Source organism: Alligator mississippiensis, chromosome 3, assembly GCF_030867095.1.
Source record: "Alligator mississippiensis isolate rAllMis1 chromosome 3, rAllMis1, whole genome shotgun sequence".
Lineage (NCBI taxonomy): Eukaryota > Metazoa > Chordata > Crocodylia > Alligatoridae > Alligator > Alligator mississippiensis.
Genome location: NC_081826.1, coordinates 188,553,927 through 188,580,677, shown reverse-complemented (window position 1 = coordinate 188,580,677; position 26,751 = coordinate 188,553,927). Strand labels below are relative to the sequence as shown.

At 40.5% G+C, this 26,751-nt stretch overlaps 1 protein-coding gene across 5 annotated transcripts in view; it reads left to right on the top strand.

Moving 5' to 3' along the window:
- The window catches only part of KDM4C (lysine demethylase 4C), a 490,147-nt gene that overhangs the window by 66,651 nt on the left and 396,745 nt on the right, over positions 1-26,751 (top strand). For 4 of the 5 annotated variants that reach the window (XM_006272325.4, XM_019478152.2, XM_059724744.1 and 1 more), the window contains exon 6: positions 8,439-8,632. In XM_006272325.4, the coding sequence (XP_006272387.1) occupies positions 8,439-8,632 (194 nt within the window). Of the gene's footprint in view, positions 1-3,709; positions 3,778-8,438; positions 8,633-26,751 lie in introns of those variants that run through there. The other variant, XM_059724745.1, reaches the window with a different exon arrangement.

Below are 26,751 nucleotides of genomic sequence, written 5' to 3'. Positions count from 1 at the left end.
ATGGAAACCAGCTATGATGTTGGTTCAATGCAGTCAACACTAAGTATTACTATACAACACATGGGTGATGTTGAGCAAATATACTAATGGGAACCTACCACAAGGATACGTTAGTGCAACCCATCTGAATAAGATTTATGGTTGTCATGGTCAGATACAACATTGAATACATTCTGACTTTCTCTTTACTCCTACAGCTGAGCTGCGCCTCTGTCCCATTTCCAATATTCCTATTTCTTCACCAGCCTTAAATGTCTGGCAAAAATCACCAAACGATAACAAATTATATATTTTTTTCATATATAGGATCTAATTATTGGGGGGGAGGGGGAGTTCTCATATTCAGGGTTATCTTGTATTAAAGGAAATATGTATGGTGTACTCAGAAAAAGAAGTGAAGATGACAATTTTTGCAGAAGGCTTTTTTTTCTTAAGGGAACTCAAAGGGAGAGCAGTATCCATGTTACAGAGGTCGGGTAGGAGGAAGTTGTGTTGTCAGACCCAGAATGTGATGGTTGTGAAAAGAGATTCCTTAGTTTCCACCGTGGTGTCCACAGAGACTCATGCAGCGCTTCTATTCTAAATATCTGACAGCTTGGTGAATTATTGCTGTCTTTGCTCAGCTACTGAATTGAGGCTTTTTCATTCTGAGGAATTTTCATGGTACTTTGTAAATAAAAATGCCCCAGTGGATTGAGTTATCTATTGCTATGGAAGCATCCATAACTTTAGAAGACAAAAGTGGTATTGTCCTTGCTTGCTTTTTCAATCCATGTTGTTGGACTGGCCTTATGCCACAAGTTACAAATTGTGACCATCTTGACTGAAGCTCTCAGAAAAATACTAAGGTTGTTTTTTTTTTTTTAATTGAATTTTAGTAATTCCTTACAGTGGAAGAGGGCTATGGTGTGCTCCCACTCAAGAAACCTAGTCTGGTGCTGACAGTTGGGATGTCAACCTGTGTCCCCTCTCATTTCTTGGGAAGGGTAGTGAATAGCTTGTGACAGGACAACTAATAGTTCCTTGGTGCCACAGCCTTCCTTGACCACAGTTTGGATACAGACTTGGGCCTGGGCTTGAAAATGTAGTTTATTTCCAATCTCCTACCAGTAGGGAAGGACAGTGTATCTTCTGGTTCTTCTGGATTTGCCACCAGGCTTGAACACAGTTAGCTGTGAGGTTTTTGTCATCTCACTTGCTTTCCCTACTTGTGTTGGCTAAGGCTGCTCTGAAATTATTCCATCTCTGTCTCTTTGTGAGAATGCCAATGATAGTTGTTGGTAATTGCTCATCTGCCTTGAGGGCTTCCTTTCATAGAGCCAGTAACATACAGACTGTGCTGTTATCCCTCTTTTAATATGTCTGACTCCACTGGGTAGGTCAGTGAGGAACTAATGATTCAGTGTTACGATACCTGATATCTTTAATCTCATATGGCCAGAGCAGTAGAATGAATTACTGAAAGACTAGGTAAGCTTGAGGCTTGACTAGGAGCCAGCTGGCCCCAGTCTGAGATAAAGCTGAAGAGCAGTTGGAAGAACTGTCAGAATTAATGAAGAGCCTGTGATTTGCCATTTGTTAACAATTGTGGTGACAGCCCAGGATACAACAAACACCTATCCTACAAAGCCAGGGTACATTGTTTTTTGCCAAAATTAAGTTCCTATAATGAACTGTACATAGAGTTGTTTGGTGATTCCCAGTGGCTGCAATTCAGAATATAAATTTTAACCTAAGAAGTCCTAACTGGTCTGGGACATAATTAACATGAGATCCTTTCTTTCTGTTGCATACTGACAGTTGTAATTAATAGATGCATATGGGCAGGAGTCACCCTCAGTACTGGCTTTGGAACTCATTCACAACCCTACCTGTCAGTGTTCTGTATATCGTATCATCCCAGGGATGCTGGAAAACTCATCTTTTCTATCTGTTTCTTTAGCTAAGGAGAGGATGCAGCTTAATGAAGGAATTTGTTTTTCTGTATTATTCTTTTTGTGTTTAACTTACAGAGTAGATGCCCAGATCATTAATTCTTTTCTAGAGTTGTGTTTTATAAATTTTGAAAAAATACTAAAAACAACCAACTGCATGTATGTAATAGGTGTTCAAGTACAGGTTGTTCTGTGCATCTTTTCCTTTTCCTTTCTTTAAATCTTTTGCATGGGCAACATTTTATTCTTTCTCTAATGCTTTTTTTTCTGAGCTATTTAAATTAGTCATACATTTTTTTTTTTTTATGACAGTAGTGGAACAAATAACTTATTTGTCAGGTTGTTGGAATTATTCTATATAATAACCAAAGGGAAAATTCAGTGCACAACCAGCATAGAGCGTAATGCATACAAACAGAAATTACTTTTCAAAGCAGGAGCACAGCAGACTGTTAGCTGATCAGTAAAAATGAAAAGCAAAGAATTGTATTGCACCACCCATTGTAATTACCTTTTTAAAGAGAAAATGAATAGAAGTTAATTGCATGTCGGACCTATTTTATGAATCTATTTTATTCATATCATGGAAGGCTGTAGAAGTACTCCTCACTCTATTTAAATTCTTGAACTATATATCTTTCTCTTTAGATCTGTAAAGCTGCACTTTTTTTTAGTCCCCTTGAGAGAAGTCTACAGCTTTTTTGGAAATTGAGAGAGTTTTTAAGCATTTTCTAGAGCTGACAGTGAGCTTTCTCCTTTAAACCTCCACGTTGTATTGAAAATGGATTCGGATGCTATTAATAGAGCCACAGGCGCTCTGGCTATCGTTTACAGTAGCTGAGTCACCCAACAGATTAATTGTTGTCATTGTTGTCCTTTGGGGTCAAAGAATACTGCATTTCATTTTATGTTTGAGGTACTCAGTGGTAGGTTCTTGGGTGGCTGCTAAGTTTTGTTTTGTTTTGTTTTTCGTTTTTTTGGGTTGTTTGTTTTTGTCCGGGATGGACAGGCTGGACAGGTAATGGTAGATCTTATGCCCTGGGAGGGCTGATGTTGATACCAAAATGTTTGTTTTAGATGCTTGCACTTTGCAGTCCTGATGCATTTAGTATTCAGAGCTAGTTATGCCACTATGAACCAAGCATAAATAAACCAATGTATTTTTAGATACTCATTATCTGGCAACCAATTAAGCTGTTTTTGCCCAAACTGCATAAACTTTTCCTTCCAGGCTGAGAAATTTATGGCACGAATGAAGTTGTATTGAGTAAATGAAAATAGATGCCATATGTAAAATGTAGACATGATGCTTATTTTGTTGCCCATGATTGTCTAGAGATTTACTTTTCTGCTGGTGGTGGGGGAAGCACCAGAAAACTACAGATAAAATAAATTGGCATCATAAAAGCTGATGACTTGGCGCAGTGTAAAATAATTGGATCTACTATAAGAAATGTAGCTAACATGCTACCGTAATGCTTCCTTAATTATTGGTAAGAAAACGTCATTTGGGGGCACAGTAGTGGCTTCATTGTCAAGTTTTGTTTCAGCTTTCCACTAAAGTCTTTTTGTACAAAAAGAATAGGGGCATAGGGCATGGGCCCACATTTACAGAACATAATATGTGAGCCATGGTTTAATTCCCTGGGTTTTTTCAAATAAATCCATAAATTAACTTAAGTCATAATTAAAATTGGTTCTGTAAGCAAATTTAGTCTGTAATCAAATTTTGTACAGTTACTAATTTGAGGTTTTAAAACTGTTGATTTTAACAGCATCTCAGGGAAAAGTTACTACTTAACAGTAACTAGGTTCACCAGGAGATGGAGACAACAGCCCAAAAGTAAGTAAAGAGCCAGGAGACTTGTACAACACTTAAACAGTAGTATTGGAAGCCTTACCAGTATTTACTGGGAGATAGTCTATTGGACAATTGGATACCTGAAATGTTTATATACTAATGAGGGAAACATGGGGAATAAACGGGAAGAATTAGAGGTCCAAATACAATTGAGGAATTATGATGTGATTGGGATAATGGGTGTGGTGGGATAGCTCACATGACTGGAGTAGTCATGGATGGGTGTACGTTGTTCAGGAGGTGCAGGTAGCAGAAAAAGGAGGTGCTACCCTATATAGAAATGAGCTGTACATATGTTTTGAGGTGCAGTATGAAGTGGGAGGTAGGCCTGTTTGAAGCCTGTGGGTAAAGGTCAGAGGGCAGAGCAGTAGGGTGGATGTCATGGTGGACATCTGCTATAGGCCACCAACCAATAGAAGTTTCCAAATTGCAGGACCTGGTTCTCATGGGGGACTTAACTACCATAACATCTGCTTGGAGGAAAACACAGCAGTGCTTAAGCAGACCAGCAGATTCCTGCAGTGTGTTAGGCATAACTTTTTAGTACACGTGGTGGGGAGACTCATGAGTGGGGATGCTCTACTCAACTTGCAGCTCACAAACAATGAAGAATTGGTTGAGAATTTGAAGATGGAAAGTAACTTGGGTAATGGTGACCATGAAATTATAGCATTCAAAATCCTTAAGGGATGAAGGAAGGAGAGCAGCAGAATAAGGACACTGGTTTTCAAAAAAAGGTTTCTTTAATCAACTCAAGAAACTGGTAGGCAAGATTCCCAAGAGGCAAGTCTGAGAGGGGAAAAGGAGTTCAGTAGAGCTGGCTGTACTTCAAAGAAGTCATATTAAGAGAGCGGGAGTAAGCTACTTTTAATGCAACTGAAGAATGGGAGGTGCAGCAGGATATCAGCCTGTTAGACAGTACTCTCCTTAGTGAGTTGAACCTTGAAAAGGAATCCTACAAAAAGTGAAAACTTGATCATGTTACTAGGGATGAGTATAAGAGTATCTCATGGGTTTGTAGGGGGAAATGAGGAAAGCCAAGGCATGATTTGAGATGCAACTGGTACAGCACATACAAGGAAATAAAATGGCATTCTCTGAGTATGTCAAAAGTAAGTGGAAAACCAGAGAAACCATAGGTCTCCTATGGGATGCAGAAGACATTAGTTAGGGATGATAAGGAGAAGACTGAAATATTTTTACTTCACTCTTCACAAATAGGGTCTGGTACCAGATGGTGAGTACAGTCAGCAGCAAAGATGGGGAATGAGGCAAACACCTTTGAGCAGTAAAAGAACAGGTTAGGGATTACTTAAAGAAGCTAGATGCTTTCATTTGGGTAGGCCCAGATGCACCCTAAAGTGCTGAAGGAATTTGCTGAGGTAATTCCCATAGCCAATTCCATTGGCTGTCTTCTTAGAGAACTTATAGAGTGAGGTCTGGATGGTTGAAAAAGGGCAAATAGTGCCCATCTTTCTCTTTAAAACAAACAAACAAACAAACAAAAAAACAATAGAGCATGTCTTTAACAAACCTATTTTGAAACATTTGGTGGCTTTCAACCTGTGGTCCACAGACCCCTGGGGGTCTGCAGACTGTCTAAGGGGTCTGTGAAAGATGACTATGATCAATCAAAAGTATTTGAATACCCACACTTACAATTGAAAGGGGTTTGAACCTCCATTCAAAAATTTTTAGGGGTCTGCAAATTAAAGTTTTAAAACTACTGATCTAGACAATAATATGATGATCAGGAACAGCCAGCATGGATTCAGCAACAGGAAGTCATGCCTGACCAACTGGATTTCTTTCTATGACAAAGTGACAGGCTCTGTGCATGGGGGGAGAACAACGGATATGATATACCTAGACTTTAGCAAGTCTTTTGACACAATCTCCCATGATATTTTTATTAACAAGCCAAGGAAATACAGACTAGATAAGTTCTGCAAGGTAGATACAAAACTGGTCTGATCATCCTTCTCAATGTGTAGAATGGCAAGGGTTCTGTACTGGGTCTGGTATTGTTTAAAATCTACACTTCGGACAGAATAGTTGGATTCGCAGATGCGGGAAATCACTCCTACCTGCATTCAAGAATACAGACTGGAGGGTGATTTCTTGGTTCTCTGCAGTATTGCAGCCTAAGGATCTGTGGGTTACAATAGACCATAAGCTGAGTATGAGCCAACAGTGTGATCTCATTGCCAAAAAAGCCAACAGCATTCTCGGCTGAGTTAACAGGAGTCTTGCTTGCAAATCAAGGGAAGTGATTTTTCCTGTCTATTTGGCACTCTTGACGTTTCACCTGGAGTACTATGTACAGTTTTAGACCTCATACTTTAAGAAAAATGGGCAGATTGGAAAAAGTCAAGCTGAGAGTGACAAAAATGATTAGAGGCCTGGGAAGCATGACTTATGGTGAAAGGCTGAAAGAGAGAGGGCTGTTTTAGTTTGGAGGAGAGAAGACTGAGGGGGAATTTGATAATAGGTTTCAAATATGGGGAGGGTAGTTATAGAGAGGTTGGAGATGGTCCTTTCTTTGTGGCTGTATGGGACAAGACGAGCAGTGGCTTCAAGCTTCAGCAGAGGAAATTGATGTTGAACATTAGAAGGAACTTTTTGACTGTTAGGGTGGTCAAGCATTGGAACAGGCTATCTAAAGAAGTTGTGGAATCTCCTGTCCCCAAAATTTTCAAGATCAGGTTACTTCCCTGGGATAGTTCAGTCAGGGATGGTCCTGTTGAGCAGGGGGCTGGACTAGATGACCTCATGAGTGAATTCCATTCCTAGTTTGCAATTATGTTAATTTTAGATTTAGCGACAATACGTATAAAGAACTTTTTTCATTACAAATATTTTGTTACATTAATGCATTAGAATATCACTTGATTTTTTAAAGTGTTGGAAGAAAATTTTGAAAATAAGAATTGTTAGCTATCTGGCTTCTTTCACAAAGAACATAATCTTTGTAAAAGCTATAACTAGTTCAGGGGTAGATGCCATTCCTCATTAACATAGCCACTGCAGGCACAGATTCTTCCTGAAAAATAACAAGTTGGAATGAATGACATCATTATATGGCATATCAGTACAGCCTGTTGCATATGTAATATACTTGATTTAAAATCTCAAGGTCAAGGAAATGAAAAGCAAAATCATGAACATGCTCCCTTCCTTTTTCTCCTTCACTTCCTCTTCCACAAGACATTCATCTCAGTCTGTGCAGAATCGACCTGCTTCCGGGGCAGTGTTGCAACCTCAGTTTTGCAGCATTTAAGGATGCCAGCCTTCCCCCACACCTTTCCCTAAACTTGAGTAAGATTTCCCAGAACCAAGCAGGGGTCCTCATTAGATGGGAGGAGTCTGGTTTGTTTGATTTTCATGGCAGGAGGCATGATTGTGGGATAGTGCATTAGATCTAACTGTGCCTTGTTGCTGGCATAGGGGGGCCTGATCCTGGTCTCCCCTTGTATCCACAAAAAGCAGGCTCCCACATTGGGTTAGCCCCCTTTGTTAAGGGGGCTCCCAGCTGCAGGGATCATGCACATTTGGGACCGGGAGCTCCATCAGCTGTGGGATCTGTAGCCCCCACATCTGTGTAGTGCTGCTGCAGTCTCCCAGCCGTGGGGGTGTGTGGAGCACCCTATGGATAAGAGAGAGCAGTGGCTGGGAGATTGCAGTAGCTGCAGTCTCCCAGCCACAGATTGCCTACACATGTATATTTAACCTAGATAGAAACCAGCTGTAAAGATATTACACATATTTGAGCAATAACTTTATAGTTGGTTGGCCATTTTTAAGGCACAATAGTTAATTTGCATGTATAGCCAGTTTAAATTTATTGTTCAATTAAGAAGGTAATTGTGCAATAGATATAATGTGTAGAAGGGTCCTTAAAGAATGGCCTTAAAAACCTGGGGGAATTAAGCATGTGTTTAAGTGCTGGGCTGATTATTGTACTCACGAAGTATGGTCTCTTTCTCTTCACTTTTATGGAACAGGTTTGATCTCAGTTAGATTTATTTTTATATACTGAGAGATGCATTGTAATATGAGATTCAAATTTGTATTTAGTCAGTAAATTAAAAAAAACCAAGAATGACACCAAGTGTTTTAGATGCAAATTCATATTAACTATAATTGTAGTAAAATGCCAGAAATCCCATGCTGTTGTTCAGAACAATAACTCTTAAGTAGCTTATTTATTTAAGTTCTTACCCCCAAAAAAGATTGTAATTGCTTCCAGGCATTTTATTTTTGTTGCGGCTATACTGGTAGTCCATGAGGTTTCATGTACTAAGTGCTAGACAAACACAGAGGACAGTTTCTTCTCTGAAGGTCTTCCAATTGAAATCCCACTGAGGACAGTAGTCTTTTAGTTGATTTCAGCAGGTCCCCCAAGTGCTTATCTCATATTTATCTACAGTATCTTGAAGACTTAGGTCAGGCTTGTACCCTTTGGGTCAATACGGATGTACATTGTATACTGTATTGTTGAACTTTCATGAAAATTATGCTCCATTTTATTCCTTTTCTGAATTACAATTAAAACATTTATTACAGTAATTTTAGCTGACTGTTCTTATTTGGTTTTCATTTTCAATTAACCTATTTATGAATTTATTATGTTTCTTTTTCAGAATATTGAGGAATGGAATATTGCCCATCTCAATACAATACTGGATGTCGTAGGAGAAGATTGTGGAATTTCTATTGAGGGTGTAAATACCCCATATCTCTATTTTGGCATGTGGAAAACAACATTTGCATGGCATACTGAAGATATGGATCTCTACAGTATTAATTATCTCCACTTTGGAGAACCGAAGTCATGGCAAGTTTAAACTTTTTATGAAAACTTAGTTTGAATTATGGTCCCTGTTTGTGGCAGCTGGATAAGGCAAACAGATGAGGTAGAATTAACTACTTCATGGTGATGGGTACTTCTTTAAGGCCAAGATGATTTAGCTCCGGTGGGTAGCTGAGAAAGCAATGAAACTTGAGGCTTGTGAATGAAAGAAGAACGCTTTAGTGACAACTGTATTGAAAAAAATGGCTAAACAAGAAATTTTATGCTGAGTTCAATAGAAAAAAAAATGAATATTTAAATAAAAGGAATACATTGCATCAGGAGACACTGGGTATTTGAGAAGGCTTCACTGAGGTCAGTAGGGCAGGTTTGTTCTTAAGCACATATTTAAGTATGGGACCAGTTCCAGGAGACTACTTAGGGGCCACAGCCTCAACTGCTAGTTGAACTGGGGTGGTATTATTTGTTGCTGTCCAATGGAATTAATAGGAAAAGAGATGGTAAAGTGTAGTCTCCTAAACACCTCTACCACAGTCAGAGATTCTCCCTTTATAGTTTCTTAACTGAATATCCTTTTGGTGGTATAAGTAGGTCAAAGTATAGTGTAGTGGGATGGTCTGAGGTGTTATGATGTGGTGGGTATGTGTGTGTGGGAGTGCTCAGACAAAATATATTGTTTGAAAATATTGTTTCCCAGAACCGTAAGTGCAAGTAACTGGTTTATTTGTTGCTTTATGCCATTTTAAAGCTTCAAATAATGCAAGTCACCACCTCAAAGTTGTTAAAATATTTCTGGCCATCCAGGTATGATAGTGATAATTTTTGTAGACAATGTTCAATTTATGGCTGTGTATTTAGTTGCTTTTAGATGAGGAGAAAGATCTAGTGCATTTAAAATATGTGACATGGTAAACTTGAAAAGTGGTATTTTCTCTCTGCAGAAATGTTAGTATGTTGATCCTGCTGCTTAATTCTAATCCCACAGCTCTGTGTTTGCATGCAGAACAAAGGTGCTATTGTTAAAATCTGCAGTAATATTGAGAAGCTAAATTTGCAGTAATATTGAAAAGTAAATTAGGCTTGAGTTATCAGAATTGTTTCTGAGTTTAGCATCATTTAATGGTATGCTTTGTTGGAAATGATTGATTTTATAAATAGAGATTATACAGCAATGATAGAGCCATTAAAAATTACTTAAAGTTGTTTTACTTAAAAACAAATATCATGTGATACTTATCAAAAAATGATAAAAAGAAAAACATATTTTTAACTGGTATTGTGGTTGTACAGAGATTTTTATTTTGGATCCAATGTACATGAAGGCTGTTAGGAGATTAATTTTTGCAACACTTCTTAACACTGCAAGAGTGCACCTAACCAAATATTTGTTTAATATTGAGCAAAATTCAAATAAGTGTGTTTCAAAGTATTTTAAAGTTTACTTTAATATGATTAATGCCCTCTGTTCCAGATCTGTGCTGACTCTTCCAATTAAAAAAAAAAATTGAGTGAGCCTGAAGAAGATAGGGTAGGCACTAAATTAGCTTTTAACATTCAGAAGTTAACTGACAGGTCATATTTGGGCCAGTATACTTAGTCTTTGTGGAAGGGGAATAAAAGCTTTGTATTAAATAAGGGCACAAAGAAGAGTTGCCACTTTAAGGTTTTATTTCTTTTTAGAGGGGGGAAGGGGAGGGGATTCTAGCGGAAACATTGCTGGTGTGAAAGATCCTGAACATGAAATTGACTAGCAATTAAAACAAGTCAATTTCATAGTCCAATCAGAGAAAAATGTACAGTACAAGAACATGGCTGTATCAGTATAATATGTAAAAGGGAATGGCTGTTTGTATGACAGAATAAAGCTGATGTGCAGTATGTTATGCTGGGGGGGGATTTGTCTGGCCTAATTAATTGAGAAATTTTGCTGTCTGCACTGTGGTCTAATCTGTTGAACTGCATTTGGAGTCAAATGCCTGGCAGAGAGCAGATGCAAGTACATCATCTTTGTGAAGCTGCTAATAGTAGTAATAATGGTAGGATACAGTACAAAATATGTATGAGACCTGTGTAGATATTGCATTTGAGTCTCCAAGGTAAAATATCTGAACATGACACCAAAAATCTGTATAGGGCCATTAAATATTGGGAAACACTTTAGGTGCCTTTAATTATCTGAAATCAGAGTTTATTTTTGTTGCTATTTTGCTGCTGTTGTTTTGTTGTTGCTGTTTATTTGACTACTTATATAAAATAGTGGCAATGGCGGATGCTTCTAATGTCAAAAGGATTAAAATGATATAAATGTTGTTGAAAAATATTAGTAAGGAATATGTGATATAGCTGATTAAACAGGAACAAAGCAATTATTTTTGTAGGCTTTGTGAGCACTTTGAACGAAAAGTAATAAAGCTAGTTTCATTTTATGTATGTTCCAGTTTACATGTGTTCTCTTTATTTAGTGCTGTATTTTAGATAGAATTTTTTAAAAATCATTACTAATTTTGAATGTGGGTTTTTTATGATGAAGATTTGGATTATTTTCCCTATACAAAGTCAGCTCCTTCACCGGGTCTTAAAAAGGACAGAGTATAAATTGACATGACCAGACAAATAGATAAATGGTAGAGACATTTGTAGATGTTGTTCAATTTGTAGAGACATTTTCAATGACAATTCATCTTCGCTTCACATGGTAACTCTTGTGAATGGACTGGAAATGATTGGATAATACATTACTATACAGGTTTCTGCTATAGAATGCATTTCATACATCATATCACAAAACTCTTTCTTTATAGAAGGAGTCAATCAGAAAAGAAAGGGAGAGGTAAGTTGTAGAAAGGGAAAGTGAATGTATTGCTGAGTCAGGAAAACAGACCCAAGAACTCCAGGAAGGTGAGATCCAGGAGGCCAGCATTAGAGGAGCAGGATGCATTAACCTGAGCTCAAGAGTTAAATGGATAAGAGGACAGAAGATGGAACGAAGCAGGTCATTGGTGAGCTTTAAAAGAAAGCAAAAAACTTTAAATTGGAGTCCTAGGTTACCAGAAGCCAGTGCTGGGTTTGGGGAAGACCTGGGAGTATATTTTCTAGAGCCAGAAAATGTGATGGTTTCACAAATACAGATCCTTTGAAAATACCACTGAGTTCTGTGAAGAGTATGGGAGTGGGGTGCAAATAGAATTGTGTTAGAACTGAAACACTTATTCTGTCTGTCATGGGCTTACCTGCTGGCTTTTGTCACATGTCTGGAATCTGGATGTACTTGGAGAAGCACCTCTCCAGTTGCTGAAATTGGGAGGAAGGTTGTGAAAAGCTGGATGAACTTTGTAGATCAGTAGGTACTTCACAACAGTCTCAAATGGAAATGGCGTAAATTGTGAATGTGAGTTTTAAGGAAAACTGCTTAAATTAGGACAAAATTGACAATGTTTTAGAACTGGTGATGGGTAGAGATTTATTTACATAACTGAAGTGGGGAGAGAGCACATTCAGGATGATACCCAAGATTTCTGGCTTTGGCAATAAGGTTGTCTGAGGTAAGAATAGATGGTAGTCAGATGGGGTACAAGAGGCATGTCACTCAGGAAGAGGAACTATTTTGCCTTGTCTCTGTCAGCTGCTTGTTGCATCAAACATCCCACTAATGAAAGACTGAAAAGCAAGAAACTAGGTAGGTGATGCAGAGATCAAAATGAGCGGAGGGAACTATAGAGTTTGGTGTCATCCTTGAAGAAATGATGAAAGCAGCTGGTAACAGTGACATATCATACAGGAAAAAAGAATGTAATGCCTGTTCCTAAGTTATGTTTTGTAGTTAGGAAAAATAAAAATATAAGAAAACAGAAGCGCTAAGGATGGAGCTTTGAGAAATGCCTCACTGTGTAGCATTGGAGTAACGTATACTTTTTTTCAAAGGAAAATGGTTAAACTGAAACTGACAGAAGAGAGTACCAGGTTCTTGTTTATATTTCCCAGGAAGGTTACTGATAAGTATTGCCAGAAGTCACAGAATTCCAGTGGTAAGAGAAGGGTGATCAGAAAAAAAAAAAACAGCTCACTAACTTGTCTAGGAGAAGAATCAACATCCAATCTGAAATCATTCGGACATGATGTGCTATAGAATGTGATCAGAAGGGTGGGAGAGCAGGACTTTGCTGTGGGAGACTTTGGAAACCTGATATCTCTTGATGTGTGAATAAACAAAAATACTGCATTTGGTGATTTGAGAACTGATAATAGCAGTTTTTTCAGCAAGGCTTGTAAGTTCAGGGCTGACGAACAGTGATTATAAAGGGGGGGGGAACAGAAGGTAAAACAAGTTTGTGAGGAAGTCTAATGTGAATGTATCCTTTTGCTCTTGAATATGAATTTGTTTGTGACGATTTTGGAATGGGTGGAGAAAGCAAAGAGAAATGAAAACGGGTGGATTCTAAGGCACTGGGCTCACAGCAGTAAGTAGCTTAGTATTAACATCTGCAGTCTGCTAGTTAGGTTTTCATGAAATAGTGAGCCAGTGATCTGGGATCAAGCCCAGAGACCTCATTTGATATGAAGGATGTAAATTGTATGTTGTAGAATTTGTGGGGGGAGAAGCTGGAAGGTGACCTCAAGAAGTTATTTCAGGGTACAATCTTTCTTATCCTTATTTAAAGTTTTCTAAACAAACATTTTTCTAACATGCACCTAAAATCTTTCAGCGATGGGGATTCTGTAGCCTCTTGAGGTACTCAGTTTAATCACCGTCATAAGAAAAAGTTCTTCATGTTCAGTCTAAATCCCCTTTGTTGTAATTTATGTCCAATCTTCCTTGTTCTGCAAGCAGTTGATTACCATTGTTTTTGGATACAGATCTTTTTGTATTTGAAGGCTGGTGCTGGTACCCACTCAGTCCTTTTTCCTGCAGACTAAATAATACAATTTTTAACCTTTCCTTATGTCATGTTTTCTTTACCTTTTAATTGGTGCATTTGTTTTTTTGGTTGTTTTTGCTCTCCTGGGCTAGGGACAGACATTCAAAAAGTCTGAGCCTGAATTGATTTAGTCTTTGCAGGTTAGTTTAACCTGCAGAGAGTGAACCAGTTTGCAAGTGGATAGATGTTTGGCACATGCCTGCAGTGACTCAAGCCAGAACTCTGGTGGCACTAGAGCAGCCCTCTCTTTCACAGGGAAGTTGAAGTGGGGTATGGCCAGGCCCAGGAAGGCCTGTCCCAGTGGCTCTCTGACAGCTGGGAGCAATCCGGGTACACAGGGCCCAGAGGGAAACACTTCCTTCTCCCCCACTGCTACAGGGCAGGGAGTGGGGGCTCGTTTGGTGCTGGGGGGGCTCTTCTCCCTTCTTTCCCACCTTGCGGTAGGGTGGGGAGGGGGGCTTTGAGGCTGCCTGGCCCCAGAGGGGGGCTCTTCACCCTGTTTCTTCCTCATTGCTGGGGGGGGCTCTATGGGATGCTGCCTAGCCCCAGAGGGAGACTTCCCTCCCACTTGTCCCCCTGCCCAGGGCAGGGGGAGGTGCTGTTTCATGCTGGGGGGAACTCTTCCCCCTCCTCTTCCTCCCCCCAGAGGGGAGGCGTGAGCTTAGGCTTAGCTGGGCAGGGTGTGGAGTTGGGGGGTGTGAGGGAGGGTGCGGGGTGTAGGGGCCTCCACACACTCCCCCTCCACGGTGTGCACTGAATGTCTGTTCTGTTACAGTTATAAACCAGTTTCTGATCACTTAAACTGGTTTATGTGTAATGCCTGTCTCTAGCCCTGTAGATTCAGTTTATCCTTATCTTTCAAACTGTGGTAGCCAAAACTGTCCATAGTATTCCAACTGAGTCTTTGCCAGTGTTAGGAAAACAAATAATTAATGAAAATGAGGAAATAATTAAGATAATCATGCATGAGTAATCTTAGTTTAACAATTTTATTGGCTTAAAGCTTTGAAATATTTTTAATGCTAACCATACCAACAATATCCTTAGCTGCTTTTTTCTTTCCTCTCCTATCAAAATACAAATTAGGGCTACAGTGATGTAGCTTGATAAAATATTTAATGTCACATTGAATTAACTTGCATCTGATGGCATTATCCTCTATCTTTGGAACTATCTGGTTTAGTAAGCATGGAACCCTTAATGCTTTGAGTCCTTTTTCTTGTTACAGAGATAAGAATAATTGAGTGAATACAAAAGATTGTTTCACAGCAGTCTAATGTCCCCTTTGTCATTTAGCTGGAATATTTTTTGTACAATGAAATGAGTTTGATCTTTCCCTGTTTCCTTCCTGTGTTTTCAACTATTATTACTATGAATAGTTCTGTTCAAAAGCTATAGCTTCTCCGTAATTTTTATTTAAAACAATTAACGAAAATTAAGTGGTCATTCTGCAGATATCAGCAGTTTTCTATCCATATATAGTCACCAGATGGTGCTATTCAATATGTTGAAATTTGTTTTAATACAAAATGAATACACATTTAATTTCTAATTTAATGACTGCCTAAACTTAAAGTACAAAATAAAGCACTTTTCACATGGCACAACAGTGTCCTTTCCCCCTTTTCTGTTTTTGCTTGGGTATAATTTGCAGATTAATGAATATCAGTGTCCATTGAATGACAGATCGCTACAAAGATAAGCATAATATTACAACTCCATGTAAAAGCTCTCTGTGTTTGGTTTTTTAATCTTATTTTCTACTAAGGGGCTTATAAAAGGACCCTGCATTCTTTAACATTTTTTTTATTTGTGTCTGAGTGTTTGAAATACAGGAAAGAAGATTGTCAACATGTACAAACACTCGCTTTCCCAGAAGAAACTCTCCTGTAAGGGATTTAACCCTGGTTCTTCCCAGGTTATTTTTCTCCTGGAGTAGCTATTTCCACTCTGGGAGAAAAAGCCTGTACACACATGGTTTCTCTTGGGACACCGGGGACTCTCCCAGGAGAAAATGAATGTCTGTAACGGGCCTCATTTGCTATTTATTTCCTGCTGTCTTCAGCTGAAAGCTAGCTTGGAAGCTTTGTAGGTTTATTATTCCTGGTCCATAAAGTTGCCTAATTATTATTGGGCTCTGAATTAGAATTCCAATTAGAACAGTTCAGTCTTCTCCACAATATTTCATTGATGTCCTTCAATTGTGGCATAGAGTGACTAAGTGGGTAAATGTGATCTTGGTCTATGTGGCATTTTAAACATGTGGCTTTTCTTTTGAAAATACCAATTAATTAATTCCAGTTGAAATACTGGCTATTTTCTTTAAAGTATAATCTCTCGTACTGACTTTTTCTGGGTACTGCCAACTAGCATGTTAAGTTAAATTTTTGATCTGGGATACTATTTAGTATGGACTGCATAATCTTTGATATTCGCTCTCTCTTTCAAGCTTCCTTTCCTCAAAAGAGCAGTTTCTCCTTATTTAGTATAGTATGCTTGAGTAGTTTACTTCATAATTTGCTTTATTAATTAGTAGGGACTTATTCAGTAGGCCTGTGCGAAGAAGCTAGAATTTGCTTCGGATTTGGATTTGGCTGATTTGGGGACAGGATTCTGGACGGTGATTCAAATCACTGAATCAAATCAAATTTGGCCAAATCACCTAGGCCCATCCCCCACCCGCTCTCCCAGCCCTGGCAATGGCTGCCCCGCTCGCCCCAGCTCCTGGTACTTCGCAAAAAAAAAAGTCCTGAGTCACCGGGTGCTGCCAGATGGTGGTGGGGGGGGTGATCTCTCTGCACGAGCCCCCCGCCCCCCTGCTGTCCCAGTCCCCCCTATGACTGCCCAGCCTGCCACAACTCTGGCCCTTTAAGGAAAAAAAAAAAAAGAGTAACACCCCTGGACTTACCAGTTTCTGCTGGTGGAGGGCGATCCATGCTGCATGGGGGGCTCTGCATGAGCCCCCCAAAGCCCTGAGGCTGCTGCAGGAGCAGTCCTGGGGTTTTTCTCTTTTTTCTTAAAGGGACGGAGCGTGGGGTGGGGAGGGCAGCCATGGGGGGCTGGGGGATTAGGCAGGGGCTGTGGGCTGGCAGGGGTCCTCCCCATGGTCCCCTCCACCGTCCTTCAGCGCCCCCCTCCCCCGCCCTTTACTTACTAGCTTTGAGACTGGCTGCAGCTCCCTGCTGCAGCGGGCGGAGACTGCCCAAATCATCGAAGTTCTCCAAATCTTTTCTGAAGATTTGGAGAGCTTCGTATCGATTCAGACCTTTTTATTGGTCCCCTGATTCAGTTTGGATTTGGAGATTCGGCCACCAAATTGGGCTGAATCTCGTCTGATTTGAATCAGATCCTGAAGCTTCGCACAGCCCTACTGTTCAGTTTGCAATTCAGTTTGGGGTTTTCATGGAAATTGTGAAATTGGTCATTATCCATGAAATTGAGTAATGCCTATGAAATCCTCCCCAAAAAACTTACTAAAAATAAAATGCTGGGTCCCCAGTAGAAATAAGCAGTCCTCATGGCTGCTGCAGTCCAGCTGCGCAGCCCACTGTGGGGGAAGGGAGGAAGACGGCTGCCAGCACAAAGGGGAACAGCCAAGAAGACTGTTACCCTTCGCTGCTGATTGGCTGAGCGCTGCCTGTCTTGTGGCTCCACTCCTCTCCACCAATTAGTGGTGAAGGTGGGGCCATATGATCAACAGCTCTCAAGCAATCAGCACCAAGGGGCAGGGCCACCGGGGCCCCTTGGCCAATCACAGACATGGGATAGCCCTGACCTGATAAGTGTGCAAAAATGGCAGCCATCTCCTGTGATCTGCCTGTGAAATTAGCTGCCTGCCTCCTCAGTTTGGTTTGGCCCTACTAATTAGATAACTTTAGTACTTATGGTTATGATAGTCACATCATGTATTTCAGCTTTTCTGATTCTTATAAAGATTATTTCACACTGGTGCCCATACTAACTATAAGTTAGTCATGGAGAATATGTAGGGTTTTTTACATGGAAAACCCACACTTGCATTTATTTATTTATTTTTTTTAAAGCTATACATGCTGCCTAAACAGTGCAAAAAATTTCTGAATTCCTTCTTCGGGACTTTTCCAACCCTATGGGATATTCTCCTGAGACCTGATCTACTTTTCTGGGATGTCAAGACTTTCTCCTTTTTAATTTTTCATGTTGAACTTAGCTTTTCTGTTTTAACAAGAATTAACAATACTGGCAAGTGTAGAATGATGCTTATGCAAAGCACAGGCTAGCTGTAGGCAAAGGAATGAAAAGCCTCTGTACTGGCCTCAAGGGCAAATCATCCGTGACTAGGAAAAGCAAACCTTTTGTGAGTTGATTAGTTACTTGCATGTGACTTGTGAATTTCTAAAACGGTTATTAATTCTGACATATAGCATGGACTCTGACTTACAAAGGAAGTGTCAATACTGAAAGTTTTGTTCATTTTGCAGAATCCATCGTTTGCATAACTTCAAAATAAATTTTGGATTAAGGTTAAGAAATTATGTGGAACCCTTTACTTCCTACAACATTTAAAAGTCAGTACCCTAGTTGTCTGTGATTTAGCAGCAACCAACTGCATCACCTTTTATGACTGGTTTCTATAGTTTCCCACAACTTCAGTCAGTTTTTTTCCTGTTTCAAGCACTTCAAAATGTACTGCCCATGAAAATGATGGATTGACAGTACTGAAGCGGGAAGTCCTCTGTTTATTCACAAAACAGATATTGCACAGACAGCAGCAGCAAAAACCTTGCCCATCTATCATGTAAACAGGCCTCAACTCTGAATTTGCCCAGCAAGAAGGTACTTCATTTTCCCAGACAAGTCATTCCTTGATTATTCATTTGATATGCCTAACAAGATAAGCATATTGGTGGCTTTTCTTTTTAATGATGTGGCTTTTTTCTTAAAGCACTGAGGAATTGCCAGCTCCTTTTACATAGTCACTCAACAGACATCCAGTGTAAACAAGTCTCCGTTCTAATATCCTGGTTTATGTTGGAAATAATAAACTGGAGAAGAAAATCTTCAAAATCTCATTATCAGTCCTCTAAGCCATGAGGTTCACTGAACAGTGGTTATGTAAATTTTGCTAAAAGATTTTGAATAAATACAGAGCATCAGCAGTATAGTTACAATAGAGCTATAAATTAAAGTTTAAGATGGTACTGTCATAGCTATTCTATGTTACAAAAATATGTTCTTTGGCTATGATATCTAGAATAGTAAAAGCTAATTTCTTTGGCATATAATTATGTCCCTAGACATAAAGAAAATTCACCCTAAACTTAAAAAACAAACAAACAACTGCCTAGAGTGTTATATTCCCACCCACAGTTCCTGTAAAAATGTTTTATGGTCAGTGTTGGTTTTGACTTTTTAAAAATAAAGTTTATCATACAAACTGGACTTCTTTGTGATTTTTCCATTTATTCATGTAATAACTTTAAGTGCTTCTAAGTGCAAAAGCCCATCTGTTTTATTTTAACTGCTCAAGCTGTCTTGCCTTATTCTGATTTGTGGCATAATTAAACTGCATTCCTGGTGTCTTGTCTTTCATCCTGTGGTATCTGGAACAAAAAAAAAAAAAAAAGAGATGCAAACAAGGGTGGAAGTTAGTGCAGTAGATGGAAATATAATGTATCAACAACTTGTAGAAATCTACATGGGTCAGCATCAGGGTATCTGTACTCAGGGCTAAGTACAGATAGATAGTCAAAAAGCCTGAGGCTAAATTGATTCAGTTTTTGTAGGTTAGTCTAAGCTGCAGAGATTAAATTGAGAAGCAAGTGAACAGATACTCACTTTTGATTCAGAAAATGCAGCCATATGCCTACAGTGGCTCAGACCAGAAGCCAGGGAGTGCTAGAGCACACCTGCCAGCCACTGCCAAAGGGAAGGGACTGAAGCTCCAAGGCTTTTCCCCCCTCCCTGCTCCAGTGGAGGGGGTGTGGCCTGGACCCAGCCCTGGGCCAGCATGCTGGAGGGTGGAAATTTAAATCCCACTCTCTGACCCATGGAGGACACCTGCCTTGGGCAGGGGGGCAAACTTCTGCCTCTCCCCTCCCCTCTCTGCTCCCTGCTTGAGGCTGCCAGACTAAGGAGGGGTGGGTGGGGAAAAAAGGTAGTGGCACTGAATTCATAAAAGCTTGATCAAGAATAGTCCTTTCTCTGAAGCAAGCACGTATTCAGCACAGCAATTTGCAACCTCAAGCACACAAAGAATCAGCAAAAATTTTCACCTAAGCTAAGATGCAGCCCAGTAAAACACAATAAGAGCACACACAACTTAGTCTAACTTAAAGGCTAGGGGTAGGGACAGACATGCAAAAAGCCTGAGCCTGAATTGATTCAATCTTTGCAGGTTAGTCTAACTTGGCTAGGCTGAAATGGTTTGTAACTACACAGGCATCTCCTCTAGACTGAAGAAATGCAGGTACATGCCTGCAGTGGCTCAGGCTGGAACCCAGGGGCCACTAGAGCAGCCCTCCTTTCCCTTCTATAGTACTGAGCTGAGGGGGGGTGGGGGGAGGTGTGTCCAGGCCCTGGCAGAAAACTGATTAGGGAGGCGTTCTTCCCTGTTTCTCTGCGCCCCCCCCCCCCCCCCCCCCCCCCGCTTGCTGCTCCTGACAGAGTCACGGCATTTTCTTACACAGCAGGGAGTTGCATAGAATTTATCAGTCTATCAGCGAAATAAAAAGCCTCTCATTAGTTCAAGCTTTTCTTGAACAACTTTTTTCCAAGGAAGAGATGGAGAGACATTACCAGTTGACCTGTTGATTAGTTCCAAAAAGCCCTAAGCCAATACTGTCCTGTCTGCCTTACACAAACGCCTCTCAGTATTAGCTATCATACCACATGCTGGCTATGGGCTGTGGTGTGGGAGAGAGGAGGGAGGGATCCTTGCTTGAACAGTGAGTGGTGAGGGGGGAGGAAGGATGGGGCAGGGGGAAGTCCAGCAGACGCTGCTGTGCCTGCAAGTCTCCACCAGAGCACCAGCCAAGGAGCAGAGGGGCGGGGCCAGTTATGCTGTGGAACAGAGAGCCCCGCCCAGGGCTGCAAAGCATGTGGGATGCTGGGGGACTCTGGTTTAAGTTAAACCAAGAAGGGGTGTGGGATAGACATTGCATAAACTGGTTTGACCCAAATCAATTTAGGATTAAATTCAACCAGGTTTATCTCAAACTGGTTTTAGCCATTTTCAAACTGGTTTATGTGCACTGAATGTTTGTTCTGTTACAGGTTTAAACCCATTTCTGATTGCTTAAACCGGTTTGTGTGATGGCTGTCCCTAGCCAAAACGTAAACCAAAAAGACAAGAGAAAGCCTTGCATAAGTCTTACTTAATTCTGAGGACAGAGTGTCTCCTTACAGCTGGGTATCAGAAAGTCCTTCTTGGGGACTCAGCAAGTAGTCTTAGGTGTTGGAGTGAAGATCCCATAGGCCTCATCTCTTGAGCAGAGAGCAGGGGTTTGGCCATCATGCTGAGCTGGGTAAGGGGGATTAAAGCACCTCTGAGACGCCAGACCCTAGCTGGGGTTTGCCTGGGGGGCAGTCCCTCTCAGGCTATTGCCCCCTGCTGTGCCCCACCCCCTCCATTCCAGTGGGTAAAAGTCTGGCAGGGTCTGCCCTCCCCCCTCTGCCCCCTACCCAGGCAGACCCAGCTGCAGTTCCCAGCTGGGTTTCTCACCCCCTTGTCAGCCAACTCTCACTGCTCCTGCTAGGGAGCAAAGGGGTGGGGCATACCCTGCTCTCTGGTGCAGACAGCCGAACCCAGGGCTGCAAAGCATCCTGGGATGCTGGGGAACTCTGATTTAATTTGAACCAGGAATGGGTCTGGGACAGAAGTTTCATAAACCAGTTTTACCTCAATCAGTCTGATACTGCATTCAACCAGGCTTACCTTAAACCAGTTTCAGCCATTTTAAAATTGGTTTATGTGCACTGAACTTCTGTTCTGTTGCAAGGTTAAGCCAGTTTATGATCCCTTAAGCCATTTGTGTAGCTTCTGTCCCATGAGCAGAAGTGTGTTCTTCAACTTAAATTGCTGTATTTTTGTAGGTTCTGCTAAGGTGGCCACGGTTTGTATCCTGATCTTTGTGCATTGGAATAGAGGACTGCCATAGTAGACTTGTGTTTTTGGGGAGGAGTAATGTGTTGCATGATTTCCTCTTGGAGCACCCAGTCATAAGTGTCTGACGAAAAACTGAGCTTAAATCTCAGTTGCTTGATTGATTACTATGCTGCTGCTGGCCTCTTACTTGGAGTCCATTATGGTTATGATGGGGTACACAGAGAATGAAGGGAAGGTAAATGTTACCTTGAACAGCTTTAACTTTGAGTACTTTTTTGCCTATCAGAATGAAATGTGCCTGTTTTTTAAGCAGTCTGCAGCATAAATAAGGGAATATTCCTCAAAGCGTGGCTGTCATTGTGTCGAATGGGTACACACTGGTTATGTAATGTATTGAGCGTGCTTCCATCAGTTGCAGTGATGGAACTGATGGAAGTTGTACTCTGGGTCATGATGAGTGAATACTTAATGGGTTTTTCCCACTGTTTTGCTTGTAATTAAAACTTTCACACCAAAGCAAGCTTAGCTATAGAAAACTATTGTGGACAGTAGACTTTACATTTTTTTTCCTACTATGATTTTTTTTTCTTTTCTTTTTTTGCTTTAACAGACTTCATGTCTTAGTAATTTTAAAAACCCAGGCCACACAGCATAGTTTTAATTCATTTTAAGGTGATCAAGCAAGCTCAGGTCTGTTAGAACTCTTGTTATACTGCAGTTTTAAAGCCTGTTAGTTAATACCCAACAAGATATATTGTTTTATATTTTATTTAATACCAAAAATAAAAGGACATAGACTAAAGTTTCTGCTGCCTAAGCTTGATGCCTTTTTGTTTATTAAAAGGTAAAAGAATATAGTAAGTGTCACAAAGATTCAATAGTATGCCTTACAAGGTATGTTTACACGAGATGCTTACTGTGGAGTTGCCTAATTAGCTCTGCAGTAAACATCTCAGCATCTACACATTCAGTGCTATTAGTATGGAGTAAACTAATTAACTCTGCCACAGGTTAGTACTTGTAAACACAAGTATTGTCCTATGGTGGAGTTTTTTACTCTTTAGCAGTGTATGTGTAAATGCTGATGGGGCTAGCTGGGGCACAGAGGTGCTTTAGTCCAGGGGCCCCAGCCAGGCTCTCCACAGTACATTGAGCTGGGTCAGAGTAGCCCCAGGCTGGCAGGCTGACCCCCACCCTGCCCCACCCCAGGTCCCCTGCCAGCTGGGGCTGCTCTGATCTGGCTTGGTGTACCATGGTTCTGGTACATGTTCAAAATATGGTCCCTGGGAGCAATACATTCTTGCATGGTGTGTGCTGGAGTTTATTGCTGTACATTAATTGTCCAGGTATGTGCTCCAACAGAAAACTAAAGGCCCAGGCTTCACGCAGACAGAAGTAGCAGCACTAATTTTTTTTTTTTAACCTAAAATGTTGCTGAATCTATAGGATAGTTCTTTAATCACACTTGGAAGTTTGATTATGGCATACCATTGTTATTCCAGAAAGCAAAATATTACTGCACTTACACTACACTAGATTTTATTTTCTTAAAACAATGTTCTCTTTTTATTACCTTAAAACTTAGTTAGAAAATTACATTGCCTTACAGTTAAGAAGTAATTAAAGCAATGTCTGCTATATACTCTTAATGGTTGGGCTCAATAAATGTATTCAGTTTTGAACAAATATAATGTCTTTTATGACAGAAATATTAGTACTTGTTAATTGACATTTGCAGTAATGTGAAGATGCATCTTAATCACTACAAAGTAAACTACATCTTTTAAAATAATCTAGATTAGCAATAATATAATGATTTAAAACATACTGTATTGTTAGTGCAGTAATTACGATTGCTTCATGAAATGCCTGTTAGCTGTTTGGAGACTTTCCTCAGTAAAGTTGTCAAAGCCCTTCACTGTGTGAAACATTCATTTTGTCAGTTGAAGACCCAGGTCCTCTTTTTCTCACTGGTGCACTAGTGATTATTTTACAACAGTGCCTGGGTATTACTTATGTTGATATGAATGGACTTAGCTCTGCTTCAGAAAGTGTTCTGTTTTGGCCCTGACATCATGAAGTCTGACAGCTTCAGAAGCAAGAGTATGAAGGTCTGTAATACATGTATTAAATGAGTATTGGACTGCCAGTGAGCCGATGACTAATTCTAGATGTCTTCAAATAGTTTGACTGCAGTTCTGGAATTTGTGTTCCTCTATCATGGTGATTTGTTACAGTTTAAAAACTGAAAAGAGAGGCTGTTGGAGACCATATGTAGAATTAGTTACATTACATACTTAAAAAGCATTGTTTTATAGCAAATTTATTTTATTTTGTGTATGGTCTGAGACTAGAAGGGGGGTGATTTGATGCCAAGTTTTCTGCTGGGAAGTTTCTGGATGTGCTACACTTTGGTGTAACTCCCTCAGGCTGAGAAAGGAACTAGATCCCATACATTTTGGATGGGATATTATATAAGAGGCAGCTATTGCTTCTGTCCTCATCTCTTGTACAGTTACTCTCCTGAACTCTGCTTTGAAAGTGACTGTGGCTGATTTGTTGGTAAACTCAGTGTTGTCAGTGGGTGTTGACTGTGTTTGGGGCACACTAACCAGATCAGGCTTTTCAGGGGACCTAGGTGGAAGAGTATCTGGTTTGTAGATCTTGAATGATCTTTGGTAGGAGAAGCCCTAAGCCACTCAATTATGCTAAGATGGTATTGCTTCTGGGCACAGTGGCTGCATCTATGTGCAGTTGCAGCAGTTGTTACTGTGCAGTTACATAGTACTTGGTCATGTAAGTATGTTTTAAATCATTATATTATTGCATAAGCAAGTACTAAATGACTGCTCAGTTACTGGCGTTTCTGCCCATTACCGTTGCTGAGCAGCTTTTGCCTGACGCTACTGCGCAGTGGCTTGTTACTTTTGTGCTGTATCATCACTGCATGGTTAGTGCCCAGCAACACTACTGTGCTGTAGCAATGAGCTATGTATGGCACAGTGGCTCGTTGCTACTGCGCCTTAACATCTGGTATAGATGCACCCACAGAGAAACGGAACACCAAGCTCTCTATTTAGGTGTCTGTGGACTTTAAAATACTGAAGAAGTTAGGCAGGAAATTGAAGACTGTAATTATAGACATAGGAACCCAATTTCCACCTCTTTAGCCACTGAAGTTCCTTTTGTGGATCTAGGCCTAAGTGAACAAGTCAAAAAGGTTCTTTTTTTTTCTTCTCATGAAGAGCAGGCTGTGAAACAGAAGGCAGAACAGAGGCTGGAGAGCACCTGTTCTTAGGGGGTCTTCTCTTTTGCTCTCTTTTTTTTTTTTTTACACCTTTAAAACAATTCAACTGTATTAAAATAGAAGGATAGAGGGGTAACATAAATGTTCCTGGAATCCTCATGCAGTGGTACAACTGTGCATCTTCTCTTGTATAGAACAAAATAAAATGTCTCAGTTTTATCCTATGTGGCTTTTGGATTATTTAACAAAAATCTGTATTCCTCCCAGATAGCAGCTTCCTTCCCAATTTTTTTTTTTTTTAAAGCCCTGAAAATTTTCCTACCAGAAAATCAATTCACAAGTCACAGAATTCATGTCATATTTGTTTCCCTCTCCTAGATGCATATCTTATGAAACAAACAAACATGACGGTGATACTACAATCAAATATACAATTTGAAATTTATTGATGGTGATTTTTCAAGTATCTGAGTTTAACCCTGATCTCTAGAGAAGTGTGTTTGCTTGAAAAGCTTGATTGCTTAAACGTTTGCAAGGATTATGAAAATAGTGAATTCAGTTTTTAAAAAATTTATGTAATACATGAATTACATTATCTTTTGAGCTCTAAACTACTGTAGAGATAATTTCCACTGAAATTTCTTTGGGCATTAATTCCTTGTCACTGCGTGAGTTTATAGATTCATAGATGTTGGGGTTGGAAGGCACCTCAATAGATCATCGAGTCTGACCCCCTGCCTAGGCAGGAAAGAGTGCTGGGTTCAGATGACCCCAGCTAGATGCCCATCTAACCTCCTCTTGAAGACCCCCAGGGTAGGGGAGAGCACCACCTCCCTTGGGAGCCCATTCCAATTTTTGGCCGCTCTAACTGTGAAGAAGTTCTTCCTAATGTCCAGTCTAAATCTGCTCTCTGCTAGCTTATGGCCATTATTTCTTGTAACTCCCAGGGGTGCCTTGGTGAGTAGAGCCTCACCAATACCCTTCTGCACCCCCATGATGAATTTATTGGCAGCCACAAGGTCGCCTCTCAACCTTCTCTTTCAGAGGCTGAAGAGGTCCAGGTGCCCTAGTCTTTCCTCGTAGGGCTTGGCCTGCAAGCCCTTACCCATACAAGTGGCCATTCTCTGGACCTTCTCCAGGTTATCCACATCTCTCTTAAAGTGTGGCGCCCAAAACTGGATGCAGTATTCCAACTACGGTCTGACCAACGCCCAATAGAGGGGAAGTATCACCTCCTTGGTTCTGTTTGTCATGCATCTGCTGATGCACGATAAAGTGCCGTTAGCTTTTCTGATGACTTCATCACAGTGACAACTCACATTCATCTTGGAGTCCACTAGGACTCCGAGATCCCTTTCTGCTTCCTTGCTACTGAGCAGGTCATTTCCTAGGAAGTAGGTGTGCTGGACATTTTTCCTCCTTAGGTGCAGCACTTTGCATTTCTCCTTGTTAAACTGCATTCTGTTGTTTTCTGCCCATTTGTCCAACCTGTCCAGTTCTGCCTGTAGTTGTTCCCTGCCCTCCGATGTGTCCACTTCTCCCCACAGTTTTGTATCATCCGTAAACTTGGACAGAGTACACCTCGCTCGCTCGTCTAAGTCACTGATGAAGACATTGAAGAGTATTGGTCCAAGAACCGAGCCCTGTGGGACCCCATTGCCCATGTCTTTCCAGGTTGATACTGACCCGTCCACCGCCACTCTCTGGGTATGACCCTCTAGCCAATTTGCCACCCACCAGACTGTGTAATCATCCAAGTCACAGCCTCTTAATTTGTTCACCAGTATGGGGTGGGATACTGTATCGAAGGCCTTCCTGAATTCTAAATAAAAGATATCTACCCCTACTCCTGCGTCCAGGTGTTTTGTAACCTGGTCATAAAAAGAGACTAGAT